The 13,262-nt window shown below is 35.1% G+C and overlaps 1 protein-coding gene across 8 annotated transcripts in view; it reads right to left on the reverse strand.

Annotated features, from left to right (window-relative positions):
* The window catches only part of LRRC9 (leucine rich repeat containing 9), a 127,059-nt gene that overhangs the window by 67,572 nt on the left and 46,225 nt on the right, over positions 1 to 13,262 (reverse strand). For 6 of the 8 annotated variants that reach the window (XR_015252334.1, XM_086709624.1, XM_086709621.1 and 3 more), the window contains 3 exons: positions 12,604 to 12,726; positions 10,835 to 10,950; positions 6,746 to 6,958 (listed from right to left, as the gene is read on the reverse strand). Coding sequence is in view for 7 of the 8 variants with exons in the window: in XM_086709624.1 (XP_086565750.1) it covers positions 6,746 to 6,958; positions 10,835 to 10,950; positions 12,604 to 12,726 (452 nt within the window). In the remaining variant the exon portion in view is untranslated. The remainder of the gene's footprint in view (positions 1 to 6,745; positions 6,959 to 10,834; positions 10,951 to 12,603; positions 12,727 to 13,262) is intronic. The other 2 variants (XM_086709625.1, XM_086709623.1) reach the window with 2 other exon arrangements.

Raw genomic sequence — 13,262 nt, forward strand, 5'->3', positions numbered from 1 at the left:
ATGAAGGCACAGGACTAAGGAAGAAAGGCTGAGGATGCTAAAGTAGGAGGACAGACACTCAAAGAAGGAGGTAGGAAAGTGTTTCCATATCAGAATTTGGCCTAGACTTTTCCTGTCCATTTGATCCCGGGCTAAACAAAAATGAGTGCTATTACAGTTTTTTTTTTTTTAATATTTAGAGGATATCCTGATGTCTATATATTTTTCCATCTTTACACTACACCATTGTGAAAGGTATCAAGTGAAGATTATGTTTATGCATAGTCTACAGAATAAGCAGTGGCACAGGAAAAATGTTTTAATATAATTTAATATAAAAATGTTTTCATATAATTAAAAATGTTTTAATATTCACAACAAATTGGTATTATGATAAAATCAAGCATCTACTTCCCAACTCTCTTCACTCACCACCACCATCTTATGCCCTATTATACTGTGGATATAACCAAATTCTTGGCAGGGAGAAACATCTAAATGTCAAATAGTTGTCAAAATTTGTTAAAATTGTTAAGAAGGGTCAATTTATGCAGAGTAGTTTATTCTACAGGTCACATTTTGGTATCTACAGATACCTTACCCTTAACATGTCCAAACTGAATTCATCATTTTCCATACATATCTGCCTGGTAGTCTATTTTTTCAATCCTGATTAAGAGTTTGACTATCTATCCAACAGTTATGGTTGACCACCCCGTTTTCCTCTTTTCCATATGCATTTGATTCTAGAAATGTTTCTCAAACCAACCATTCCATACCATTACTACTAAAAGTGTCTTAGTTCAGACTATTATTGTCCTTTGGACTACTACAATAGTATCCACTGGCTATCCATACCATCAGTCTGTCTTTAGTTAAATCTAACCACAAGTTGCCAAAGTTTAGGGTCTTTACAAACACAGGGCCCATTCCTTAAAGATAAACTAAAATTTTAAAATTTGCCTTTGCACATCCATCCTATTGTGGCTATAACCTCCAACCTACACCTTTACCTTCTACTACACCTTATGTTCATAGTCACCCTATGTTCCCTAATAACACTAGGATCTTTCAAAACCATGTGCTTCTAGGTAGAGAATTTCATCTGCCTGGAAGACATAAACAACTGAATTTCTCATATCTTTCAAAAATCAACACAAAACTTATCTTCTCTCTATGGAACTCTCCCAGCAACTCCAAACTTCCTATATTTGTATACATATCTGTCTCCTCTGCTAAAATGATGTCCTTGAGATAGGGAAAATAACTCATTTTGAGCCCCCAATGCTTAACTCGTTGCCTAAAACATAGCAAATGCTCAGTAAATGCTAGATGAATAAATCGGTGCAAAAGCCAGACATACAAGCCAGACATACAACTAATAACTATATTCTTTTTTATTCAGGTATAATTAGCATACAGTGTTATATTAGTTTCAGGTGTATAAGATAGGGATTCACCAATTTATACATTTCTCAGTGCTCATTGCAATAAGTGTACTCTTAATCCCCTTCACCTATTTCACTCATTCCCTCCCATCTCCCACCTTTATTTCTATATATTTTATTTATTTTTAGGTGTCCTAAAAAACTCAATCTAGAGGGGAAGACTGAAAAGAAAATAAGAGGTGTGTGTGTGTGTACCCTCGGTTTCTCTTATAGTATTGGCACAAAGGAAGGAGAATAAAGGGTGTGATGTCTAAACATTCTTGTTGTAGTAGCCATTATTTTTACTAGAAGCCCTAGAAGGTTTTTCTGGCTTTTAGGCAGTATACGCAAATTTAGGATGAGAGGTTCTTCCATTCTTATGTTATGGGTATTGATCAAATTAAGGCAGTCAGGTGGAGGTCACAAGCAAGCCAGGTATTCTGAAGTCTTATTCTCCTCCTCACTGTTTTTTATCTTACACACCAAAGATAATTAAAGAAGGCCTACCTTTTTTTTTAAACTATTGCTGTTTTTTTTTTTTAACGTTTATTTAATCCCTTTAAATCTATAGAAATGTATGTTGTGGAAGCTCAATCCAATCAAACTCATGCATTTGAACTTTTCATTACTAAAGCTTTATTATAAAAAATTTATTACTCAGATATGAACTCTTTACCTTATAGGGCAGAAACAATAATTTCTCCATGTCAACTCAAAGAATGTTCTTATAATCGCTATACTGCACATTTATGATGCAGATGGTGGTACTGCCATCATGTCATGAAGCTTTCCTTCCTCCCTAATAATAACTGGTTAAGGTCAAACTTAATCTCCTAGACTTGAAGATTTGGTGGATGGTGACAACATAGTTGGACCAAAGCAACCCCTTGAAAAAAGATGTTTTCTAAATATTTTCAGAAGCAGACTCAAAACTATTGACCACACTTCTTATTTTCAAAAATATTTTGGGGGCCCCTGAGTGGCTCAGTCAATTAAGCATCTGACTCTTGATTTCAGCTCAGGTCATGATCTCATGGTACATGGGATTGATCCCTGCATCGGCACTGCACTGACATCACTGAGCCTGCTTGGGATTCTCTCTCCCCTGCAACTCTCTGCCCCTGCACTATTCACTCACTCTCTGCCTCTGTCTCTGTCTCTGTCTCTGTCTCTCTCTCTCTCTCTCTCTCTCTCTCTCTCTCAGTCAAAAATAAAGTAAACAGGTGTTCCTGGGTGACTCAGTCTGTTAAATGTCTGACTTTGGCTTAGGTCATGATCTCACAGTTTGTAGGTTTGAGCCCCGCGGCAGGCTCTGTGCTGACAGCTGGAGCCTAGAGCCTGCTTTGGATTCTGTGTCTCCCTCTCTCTCTCTCTCTCTGCCCCTCCCCTGCTAGTGTTCTGTCTCTCTCTGTCTCTCAAAAATAAATAAACATTAAGATAAAAAATAAAATAAAGCAACATTAAAAATTTTTTAAACATTTTTTCATTCTTTTTGTTTTATATAGTCACTTGAAAAAAATTGTCTTCATAAACAAGTGATCTAGAAATGTCACATTGGAACAGTGTAATTGACTTTCAAGATAAAAATAATTTCTGAATATTTATCTGTATCTCAGCTTTCAGGGCACACATAGAAAGATAATGTCATGTGAGAATAACTTGTCTTCTCAAGTATCAATCAGATACTTGTCTTCTCAGTGTATCAGATATTAATTTGCTTGCTACTTCTGCAGTTCAAGCAAACCCACTTTGTAAGAACCATTTGCTGTAAAGATATTGTTTTATTTTATTTTATTTTATTTTATTTTATTTTATTTTTTAAAGTTTACTTATTTATTTTGAGATAGAGAGGGAGAACCAGCAGGGAAGGGGCAGAGAGAGTGGGGGACAGAGGATCCGAAGCAGCATCCATCCTTTCCTCAAGACACCACTATTTTCAGCTTTTAGAAAATTATCACAATATTCTTATTTTGTTAGCACAAGAAATTCTATGAACAGTTGTCAGAAAATTGTAGTAAATATACTACTATAGATTTAAAGTGTACCCCTTGGATTTGGCCCTCTTGTGCAATGCACACTGAACCATCTTATATTGCTGCCCTGGTGCTGGGGATATACATATCGAAGAATAGTCACAGCCTCAGCCACTGTGGAATTTACAGTCTCGGAAGGACACAGAGCATATAACAAAGGAATCTGATGCAGACTCAGAGTTAAGAGAAAACTTTGCTTTAGTATAGATCTAAAAGATGTGTGGGAATTAACTAGGAGAAGGGGGTCAGGGGAGAACATTCCATGCAGAGGACTAGAAAGTGCAGAGGATCTGTGTTGGATGCAAGCAGAATGCATTTAAGAAACAGAAAGGAGGCTGAGCATGGAGAACTAAAGAGAGGGTAATATTGAAAGAGTCTGGAAAGGTAGGCCAGGATCCAGGCCATTCAGAATCTTATAGGCCATATTAAGGACTTTGGTTTCACTTTTAAAACAATGGAAAATCATTTGAAGATTTCAAGGAAGGGTAACAAAGATATGAGCAAATTTGTATCTTGAAAAGATTGCTCTAGCTTCAACATGCAGAATAAATTGGGGACTCAAAGTGAAAGCAGGACAAAGCCTCTATTGTACAGCTCTAGGTGGTACCCTCTAACCCCCATATTGAGTTATATTCAGTTATGAATGGCACCCAAAGAACACATTAATAGAATATAATGTGAATTGCACTTCCTGGAGTTGTGCAATGTTGAATGACAGAGTATTAGAAGGCTACGGCAATAGTCTAGGTCAGAGATAATGGTAGTTTGCATAGAATGGTAGCAGATTTGAAGTGGACAGACCTGAAAGTCAAGGTGTGGAGGTAGACTTCATATCTCAGTAGAGTTGCCTCTGTGTATAGTAAGTTGCTTCAACATAGATCAATGGAACAGAATAGAAAACCCAGAAATGGACCCACAACTATATGGTCAACTAATCTTCGACAAAGCAGGAAAGAATATCTGATGGAAAAAAGATAGTCTCAACAAATGGTGTTGGGAAAACTGGACAGCAACATGCAAAAAACTGAAACTGGACCACTTTCTTACACCATACACAAAAATAAATTCAAAATGGATGAAACACCTAAATGTGAAAATCCTAGAGGAGAACACAGGCATCAACCTCTTTGACATTGGCTGTAGCAACTTCTTACTAGGCATGTCTCCAGAGGCAAGAAAACAAAGCAAAAATGAACATTGGGACTTCATTAAGATAAAAAGCTTTTGCATAGCAAAGGAAATAATCAACAGAATGAAAAAAGCAACCTTTAGAATGGGAGAAGATATTTGCAAATGATATATCTGATAAAGGATAAGTACCCAAAATCTATAAAGAATTTATAAAGTTCAACACTCAAAAAACAAACAATTCAGTTAAGAAATGGGCAAAAGACATGAATAGACATTTTTCTAAAGAAGACATCCAGATAAGTAACAGACACATGAAAAAATGCTCAACATCACTCATCATCAGGGAAATAAAAATCAAAAGTACAATGAGGTATCATCTCACACTTATGAGAACGGCTAAAATTAACAACTCAGGAAACAACAGATGTCGGCAAGGATGTGGACAAAGGGGAATCCTCTTACACTGTTGGTGAGAATGCAAACTGGTGCAGCCACTCTGGAAAACAGTATGGAGGCTCCTCAAAAAGATAAAAATAGAACTACCCTACAAGCCAGCAATTGCACTACTAGGTATTTACCCAAAGGATAAAAAAATATTGATTTGAAGGGACATATACATCTTGATGTTTACAGTAGCATTATTAACAATAGCCAAATTATGGAAAGAGCCCAAATGTCCACTGACTAATGAATGGATAAAGAAGAGGTGGTGTGTGTGTGTGTGTGTGTGTGTGTGTGTGTGTGTATACATAATTCCATTATATATGGTGGTATATATATATTCCATTATATATCTATATATACATATTAGATTAGATATATATAGATATTAGAATATCTATAGATATAGATATTCCATTATCTATCTATATATTCTATTATATATCTCAGCCCTCAAAAAGAATGAAATCTTGCCATTTGCAATGATGTGGTTGGAGCTAGAGTGTATTATGCTAAGCAAAATAAATCAGACAAAGACAAATAACATGATTTCACTCATATGTGGAACTTAACAAAACAGATGAACATACAGGGAAAAAGAGAGAGAGGCAAACCATAAAACAGAGTCTTAACTATTGAGAAAAAACAGGGTTGCTGGAAGGGAGGTGAGTGGGGGGATGGGCTAAAGGGATGATGGGTATTAAGGAGGGCATTTGTTATGATGAGAACTCAGTGTTACCTGTAAGTCATGAATCACTGAACTCTACTCCTGAAACTAATATTACACTATATGTTAACTAACTAGAATTTAAATAAAAACTTGAAAATAAGTAAATAGATAAATAAATAAAAATAAATTAAATAAAGTATGTCACTTCAATAGTAACTCAAATTGTTAATTAATTTTGTAAAGATAAATCTCTAATATTCTATGTTGACTAATCCTGGGAACTGATTTGAAACTTAACTGTCTTAGTCATTTAAAGAAAGCTTTTTTTTTTTCAGTAATAAAATCCCTTGTAAACTAGAAGGGTACCCTCTAGGCTTGTACTGTCCTGTACAGTAGCTACTAGTCACATGTGGCTTTTGAGCACTAATGTGGCTCGTCTGATTTGAGATGGGCTGCAAGTGCTGTCATCTGCAAATATACTCCAGATTTCAAGGACTTAGTATGAAACTGATGAATGACTCTCCATATTGATTGCATATTGAAATGTTAGTATTTTAGATATATTGGATTTATTAAAATTAATCTTACTTTTTTTTTTCAACGTTTATTTATTTTTGGGACAGAGAGAGACAGAGCATGAACGGGGGAGGGGCAGAGAGAGAGGGAGACACAGAATCGGAAACAGGCTCCAGGCTCTGAGCCATCAGCCCAGAGCCTGACGCGGTGCTCGAACTCACGGACCACGAGATTGTGACCTGGCTGAAGTCGGACGCTTAACTGACTGTGCCACCCAGGCACCCCAAATTAATCTTACTTTTAATTAAAAAAAATTTCTTAACATGGCTAATAGAAAATTTTCAATTACGTATATGGTTTATATTATATTACTACCGACAACACTGATCTAGTCCACAAAGAAAGAGAGGTCAAGGTCCTTTAAATTTTGACAGCATGATGACTGGCATCACCAGATAGGTGCTTTAGTATCTTTAGACTTCTTATGGTAGATTATGATTCCAAATTCAAGGTTTCTGTCCCCAAATTTTATTCCTTATAATACTCACCACAATATGACTGTAAATGTTAGTCTTGGCAAGGGAAAGTATTGTTTTATCATCCAAATTAATAAGTTTTGGTCTGGGCTTGATCCTGGGATCCATTTTTATAACTTCATCATCAAATTGCAAATCCTGAGACAGTAATGATCCTTCTGAATTTTTTTTGCTTTCTTCTAGAATAACATTGTTGAATGAAGAAAATAAAGAGTGAGGCTTTACCTAAAAAAATTTATTAAAAATATTGAAAATTTGGTTGCTGTATTTATCACTTTGAATAAGAAATAGGCTATGTAGAAAGACTAATTAAGTTTTTTTCATTTATATAATAATATCTATCATGATTAGAATCACATTAGAAAACCAGTGAGAGTAGATTAAAATTGCGGGCTAAGAACAAATATGTTCATCCCCTCCCATTGAAAAGTCCTTGAAAACTGGCAAAAGATAATTTTTAAATAGTTTTCAACAGAGTGGAGAGAGCGCCAACAAAAGACTAAGAATTGTGAGACATAAATCAGAGAGGACCAAACTGACAGACAAATGGGAGCAGAAATGTAACCTGTAGCCAAAACATATGTGGGAGATAAACCACTCTGAAGAACAGATCCAGAGAAATTTGATGTTCAGAGTGAACAAGTAAAATAGCAGTAGGATGCTCTAGGTAATTAGCAGGTGATTAAGTAATTATGGTAAAAACTGTGGATGAATGAGCATAAAAAACATAAACAGAAGTGGCTCTAGAAAAAAAATGGTCCATAAGAGAATTATTTTAAAATCTGGGGGAATAAAGCATCCCTAATAGAACAGGCTGCTATCGAAAAGAATTGAGTGGAGCGCCTGGTGGCTCAGTTGGTTAAGTGTCTGACTCTTGATTTCAGCTCGGGTCATGATCTCATGGTTTGTGAGTTCGAGTCCCACATTGGGCTCTGTGCTTGACAGCGTGGAACCTGCTTGGGATTCTCTCTTTCCCTCTCTCTTTCTGCCCCACCTCTACTTGTGCTGTGTCTCTATTTCTCTGTCTCAAAATAAATAAATAAACTTAAAGAGAAGGGAACAGGGTAACACTTTAGAGTCAAAATAAAAATAATTAATGAAATGAAAGTATTCACTAAATGCTCTGGGAAACCGAATGGATATGGCAGCAGATCAAATTAGCAATGATCAAATTAGCAGAGGTTAATATTGAGGAAATCTTCCAGAATAATAGAATTTTTAAATGGAGATATAAAATACGAGAGAGAGAGAAAATTAAAAGAAATGGAGGACCAACTCAGAAAGTCTAGTGTTTAACCAATCAAGGTTCCAGAGGGCTGAGCACAGAATGGAAGAGAGAAGATAATGGAGGAATTAAGAGAAGAAAACTTCCCGGAAGTGAAGAAAGAACTGAGTCTTCAGATCAAAAGAGCTAATGAAGTGGCAAGCAGATGGATGATGGAGCTAAGGTCTTTGCTGACATCAGTCACTGGACAGTCTCAACAGCCAGGACTGCCCACCTCTTGACTTCCTGTTATTTGAGTTATGTTAACTGTTTGTTTGGGTTTCTACTATTTGTCTGGGTCTTTGCTGAAAGCCTACTTGACTGAAACAGTCTCATTCATAATAGCAACGTAAAAATATAAGTGCCTAAGTGCCCGGAATTACACTTAAAACCTGAGTAAAGAAAACTGTAGGGAGGACTTGAGTAAATGGAATAACTTATCATGTTCCTGGATGAGAAGTCCAATACTGCACAACAGTTTGTCCCAAATTAAGGTTTTGTTTTTTTTTTTTAATTTTTTTTTTCAACGTTTATTTATTTTTGGGACAGAGAGAGACAGAGCATGAACGGGGGAGGGGCAGAGAGAGAGGGAGACACAGAATCAGAAACAGGCTCCAGGCTCTGAGCCATCAGCCCAGAGCCTGACGCGGGGCTCGAACTCACGGACCGCGAGATCGTGACCTGGCTGAAGTCGGACGCCCAACCACCTGCGCCACCCAGACGCCCCCCAAATTAAGGTTTAAATTCAATACAATCTCAATCAAATCCTAAATAGGATTTTATTTATTTATTTATTTATTTATTTATTTATTTATTTATTTTAAATTTACATCCAAGTTAGTTAGCATATAGTGCAACAATGATTTCAGGGGTAGATTCCTTAATGCCCCTCACCCATCCCCTCTCCCACAACCCCTCCCATAACCCTCTGTTTGTTCTCCATATTTAAGAGTCTCTTATGTTTTGTCCCCCTCCCTGTTTTTATATTACTAAATAGGATTTTAAAATAAAACTTAACAAGCTGATTCTAACTTCTTTTTGGAAGAGAAAGTGCTCAAGAATAGCCAAGAAAAATTTTTAAAAGATGAGTGAGGGCAGGGAAAGGGAATTTACCCTGTCGCATATCAAAGTATATCATCAAAGTTGTAATAATCGAAACAATGTGGGAGGGGTCCAAGATTAGACCAAGAGATCAATGGAATAGAAGGATCTATAAATAAACCCCTTATATATGAAAATAATTTTAACAATAAAGATGGCACTTCAAAATAGAGCAAAAAGATGATGCTTGGTCAAGTAGCTATCCATTTTTAAGGAAAAATTATTTGATCTTCCTCCCTCACATGACATAAAATAATTTCCAGATGTACTTAAAAAAACTTAAAGTTGTAGAACAACCTATATAAGTATTGGAAGAAAATAAAGAAGATATTTATATAAGCCTTCTGTAATGAGACATAAAACCCAGAATCCATATTAGGAAATTTGGAGCGATCTGACCTCTTAATAATTAACCAGGAAATTGCAAATTAATAATGACAAATAAGGTTTTGCTACAAATAGATTTAAAAGACAAGTGACATAAAATATTTGCAACGTATATATAAGATAAAGGATTAATATCCAGAATGCATATAAGGATTTTTCCAATCAATATAAAAAAATAGAGTCCAATAGAAAATAGTCAAAAGATGGGGTGCCTGGGTGGCTCAGTTGGTAAACTGACCGACTTTGCCTCAGGTCATGATCTCGTGGTTCGTGAGTTCAAGCACCGCATTGGGCTGGGTGCTGACAGCTCAGAACCCGGAGCCTGCTTCAGATTCTGTGTCTCCCTCTTTCTCTGCCCTTCCCCTGCACTCTCTCTCTCTCTCTCTCAAAAATAAAATAAACATTAAAAACATTTTAAAAGAAGAAAATAGTCCAAGGATATAACAAGTGATTTATAAAACTATAAATAATCCATAGCCTATTAAAGAATCAAATATCCTTTTCTTGCCCACAGAGTGGAAAAGTAAAAGACTGATAATATCTTGTTTTGGTAAGCATGCAAAGAAACAAGCTCTGTCACATACTGTTGGAAATTTGTAAAATGGCCAAGGCTTTGTGGAGAATACTGGCAAAATGTATCAAAATTTAAAAGGTGTATATCCTTTGACTATCCAATTGTATCGATCTATTCTACAGAGAAACTTCCATATTTGTATAAGGATGAATATATAATGATATTCACTGAAATACTTTTTAAACAGTAATAAAACTGGAAACAACCTATATGTTTCATGAACAAAAGAATAGTCAAATAAATTAGATATTACTGGATAGAATGCAGTCACCAAAAGAATAAAGTATAGACCTATATGTACTGAAGTGGAAATATGTCCAAAACATGATTAAAGGCAACAAGAAATCACAAAATACTTAGATCTTGATTCTACTATGTAAAATGTTACATACTGTTATATATGTAAATACATAGAAAAAAACAGTGAAAGCAAACCCATGACGTTGTTAATAGTGGACTTCTTCATGAAAGGGAGTGGTGCTGCAGGTGAGATGAAATCAGATTTTATGTTTATTATATATCCTTCAATATAGTTTGAAGCTTTTTCAGTGAGACTATAGCCATATATTACTCATGTAACATATTTGCATATAAAAATGTTTAGGTGTCATAATGATTTCTTTTGAAAATGAACCCTTCACAGAATAACCACTGTATGTGTGTTTACGTATAAATATATAGTATAAACTCGACACTACATTATTAGACTTCTGTTAATTACTATTTCTGTTCTTTTCTTACTTAAGGAATTCCAGTTTTAAAAATACATCCATACCATTGTAATATACTCAAATTCAACGATGTATTCTGGCAAAACAAGATCATGATCAAAGACAAACCACTTGCACTGCCGAATGCTGCAATCACAGTTTCTCTGTCCCGTGATAGAATCTAGAGTAAAATCAATAACAAAACAAGAAAAACACTCTTCAAAATGAAACATAATATACTTTTTTCATTATTACACAGATTAATAAACAATAAATTCAGTAAGTTCCAACTATTATGTTATTGAGATTGTTTTTTTTTCTATTTTTCCACCCCTCCTAGACAGTTTAATTTTTTTTCTGCAGGTTTTTTTTACCCTTTAATTTTTAAGTTCTTAAAGTTTGAGATATAGTTTACATATAACATTGTATTTGCTTTAGGATTACAACATAATTTGATACATGTGTACATGGAAAAATAATTATCACAATAATTATAGTTAATATCCATCACCAAGGATAGTTACAATTTTTTTTTGTGCTGAGAACTTTTAAGATTTACTCTCTTGGCAACTTTCAAATATCCAGTACAGTATTGCTAACTACAGTCATGCTGTACATTACAATCCCTAAGACTTTTTTAAATCTCAAAACTGGAAGTTTTTAACTTTTGACCATCCTCACCCATTTTGCCTCTTAGTTTATTTATTTGACTATTTAGTATGGCATCAGAAGGTGTGTATGAGTGCCACATAGACAGGGGTGGATTGTGATGGTTGATTTTATGTGTTTACTCGTCTAGGCTATGGTGCCTAGTTGGTGAAATAGCAGTCTAGACCTTGCTACTAAAGTAATTTTAGATGTGATTAACATTTAAATTAGTAGGTTTTGAGTAAAGCAACAGTTTCTTAATTCTAGAAATCACTAGTCACCTTTTCACTACATAGACTAGTAGGGTTTAATTTTTTTCATCATGTCCTTTTCCTTTTCATACTTTGTCATTTTTCTATTCAAATATACTTTTGACAAATGTATTACTCAAAAACCTTTGCTGTTAAAAGTGGGTGGGTTTGGGGTGCCTGGGTGGCTCAGTTGGTTAAGTCTCTGACTCTTGATTTCGGTTCAGATTATGAGCCCACATTGGGCTCCACATTGTGTGTGGAGCCTGCTGAAGATTCTTCTCCCCGCCCCCCTCTTCCTCTTCCCTGCTCGGGCTTGCTCTCTCTCTCTCAAAAAAAAAAAGGATGGGTTTATCTTTTCAAATACATATACATGAAATACATAGACTATACATGAAATATATAATATATATGTAATATATATGTATTATATCACATATATGTATATAATATTCATATGATGTATGAAATGCATACATAGTATATGCATAAAATACATGAAATTTCATATAACAGTATGCATGGATGTGTAAATATAAAAGTTTACAAGGGTGACTAGGTGGCTCAGTTGGTTAAGCACCCGACTCTTGACTTCAGCTCAGGTCATGATCCCAGGGTCCAGCCCTGTGTCAGGCTCCATGCTAAGCATGGATTCTGCTTAAGATTCTCTCTGTCCCCCCTCCCTCTGACTCTCTCCTCTGCTCATGGTCTCTCTCAAAAAATAAATGTTCACAAAATTAAAAATCTATACACACACATATATAAATGTCATTGAAGCAGGGAACAGAAAAATAGTTCATTAGTAGCCAGCACTAGATTTTTTTTAGAAAAGTTTACAAACTTTATTAAGTAGAGATTAAGCTCTATACATCTGTATTAAATACAAGCATTTTGTATTCAGAAAAATTAAAGCACATTTCTCTTTACGGCAGACATACTTAGTAAATATTTTCGAGGAACAAACACTGAATTAACCATTGGATAGTTAGCTTGATTGATGGAGTCCTGTTCACGAGCCTGAACACTCTGGCCAAGGAAAACCTTTGTAATGAGGAGGATGCCTAAATATGAATAAAACATCATTTTAACAGTAATTCATTTTAGTAATTTTCCCATATCACCTTCCTTATTAGTCCCAGACTTGACTATGTGTTCTGTAAGGGCAGAGATCCTTGCTACCTTGTTTGTCATCGTATAGCAAAACAGAAACTCGGTAAATATTTGTTGAACAAATGAAATAATTATAAAAGAGGATTCCTGTGATTAAAGCAAAGCTTTACAGAAAAGGAATAAGGAAAGAAAATAAGTTAGCAATGTTTTTTATCAAGTGATTTGAAGTAAGAAACTTTTTGTTGTTGTTATTAACTGGGTAAAAATTCATCTCTGAATCATCAGCACCTAGCACATCACTTAGATCATGGGAGGCACTCAATACATGTCTACTAAATGGATAAACATTTCTTTTCCCTTTAGATTTCTAAGAAACCTTTGGATTCTCTCAATCCTAAGGATGTCTAGGAGTTACTGAATCCTATAATGTAACTTGTAATCACTAGACAAAACATTGAGATGACTTTTTTTACACTATACGAGTTAC

The sequence above is a fragment of the Puma concolor genome, chromosome B3, assembly GCF_028749965.1.
Source record: "Puma concolor isolate L17-30 chromosome B3, mPumCon1.1.hap2, whole genome shotgun sequence".
NCBI lineage: Eukaryota > Metazoa > Chordata > Mammalia > Carnivora > Felidae > Puma > Puma concolor.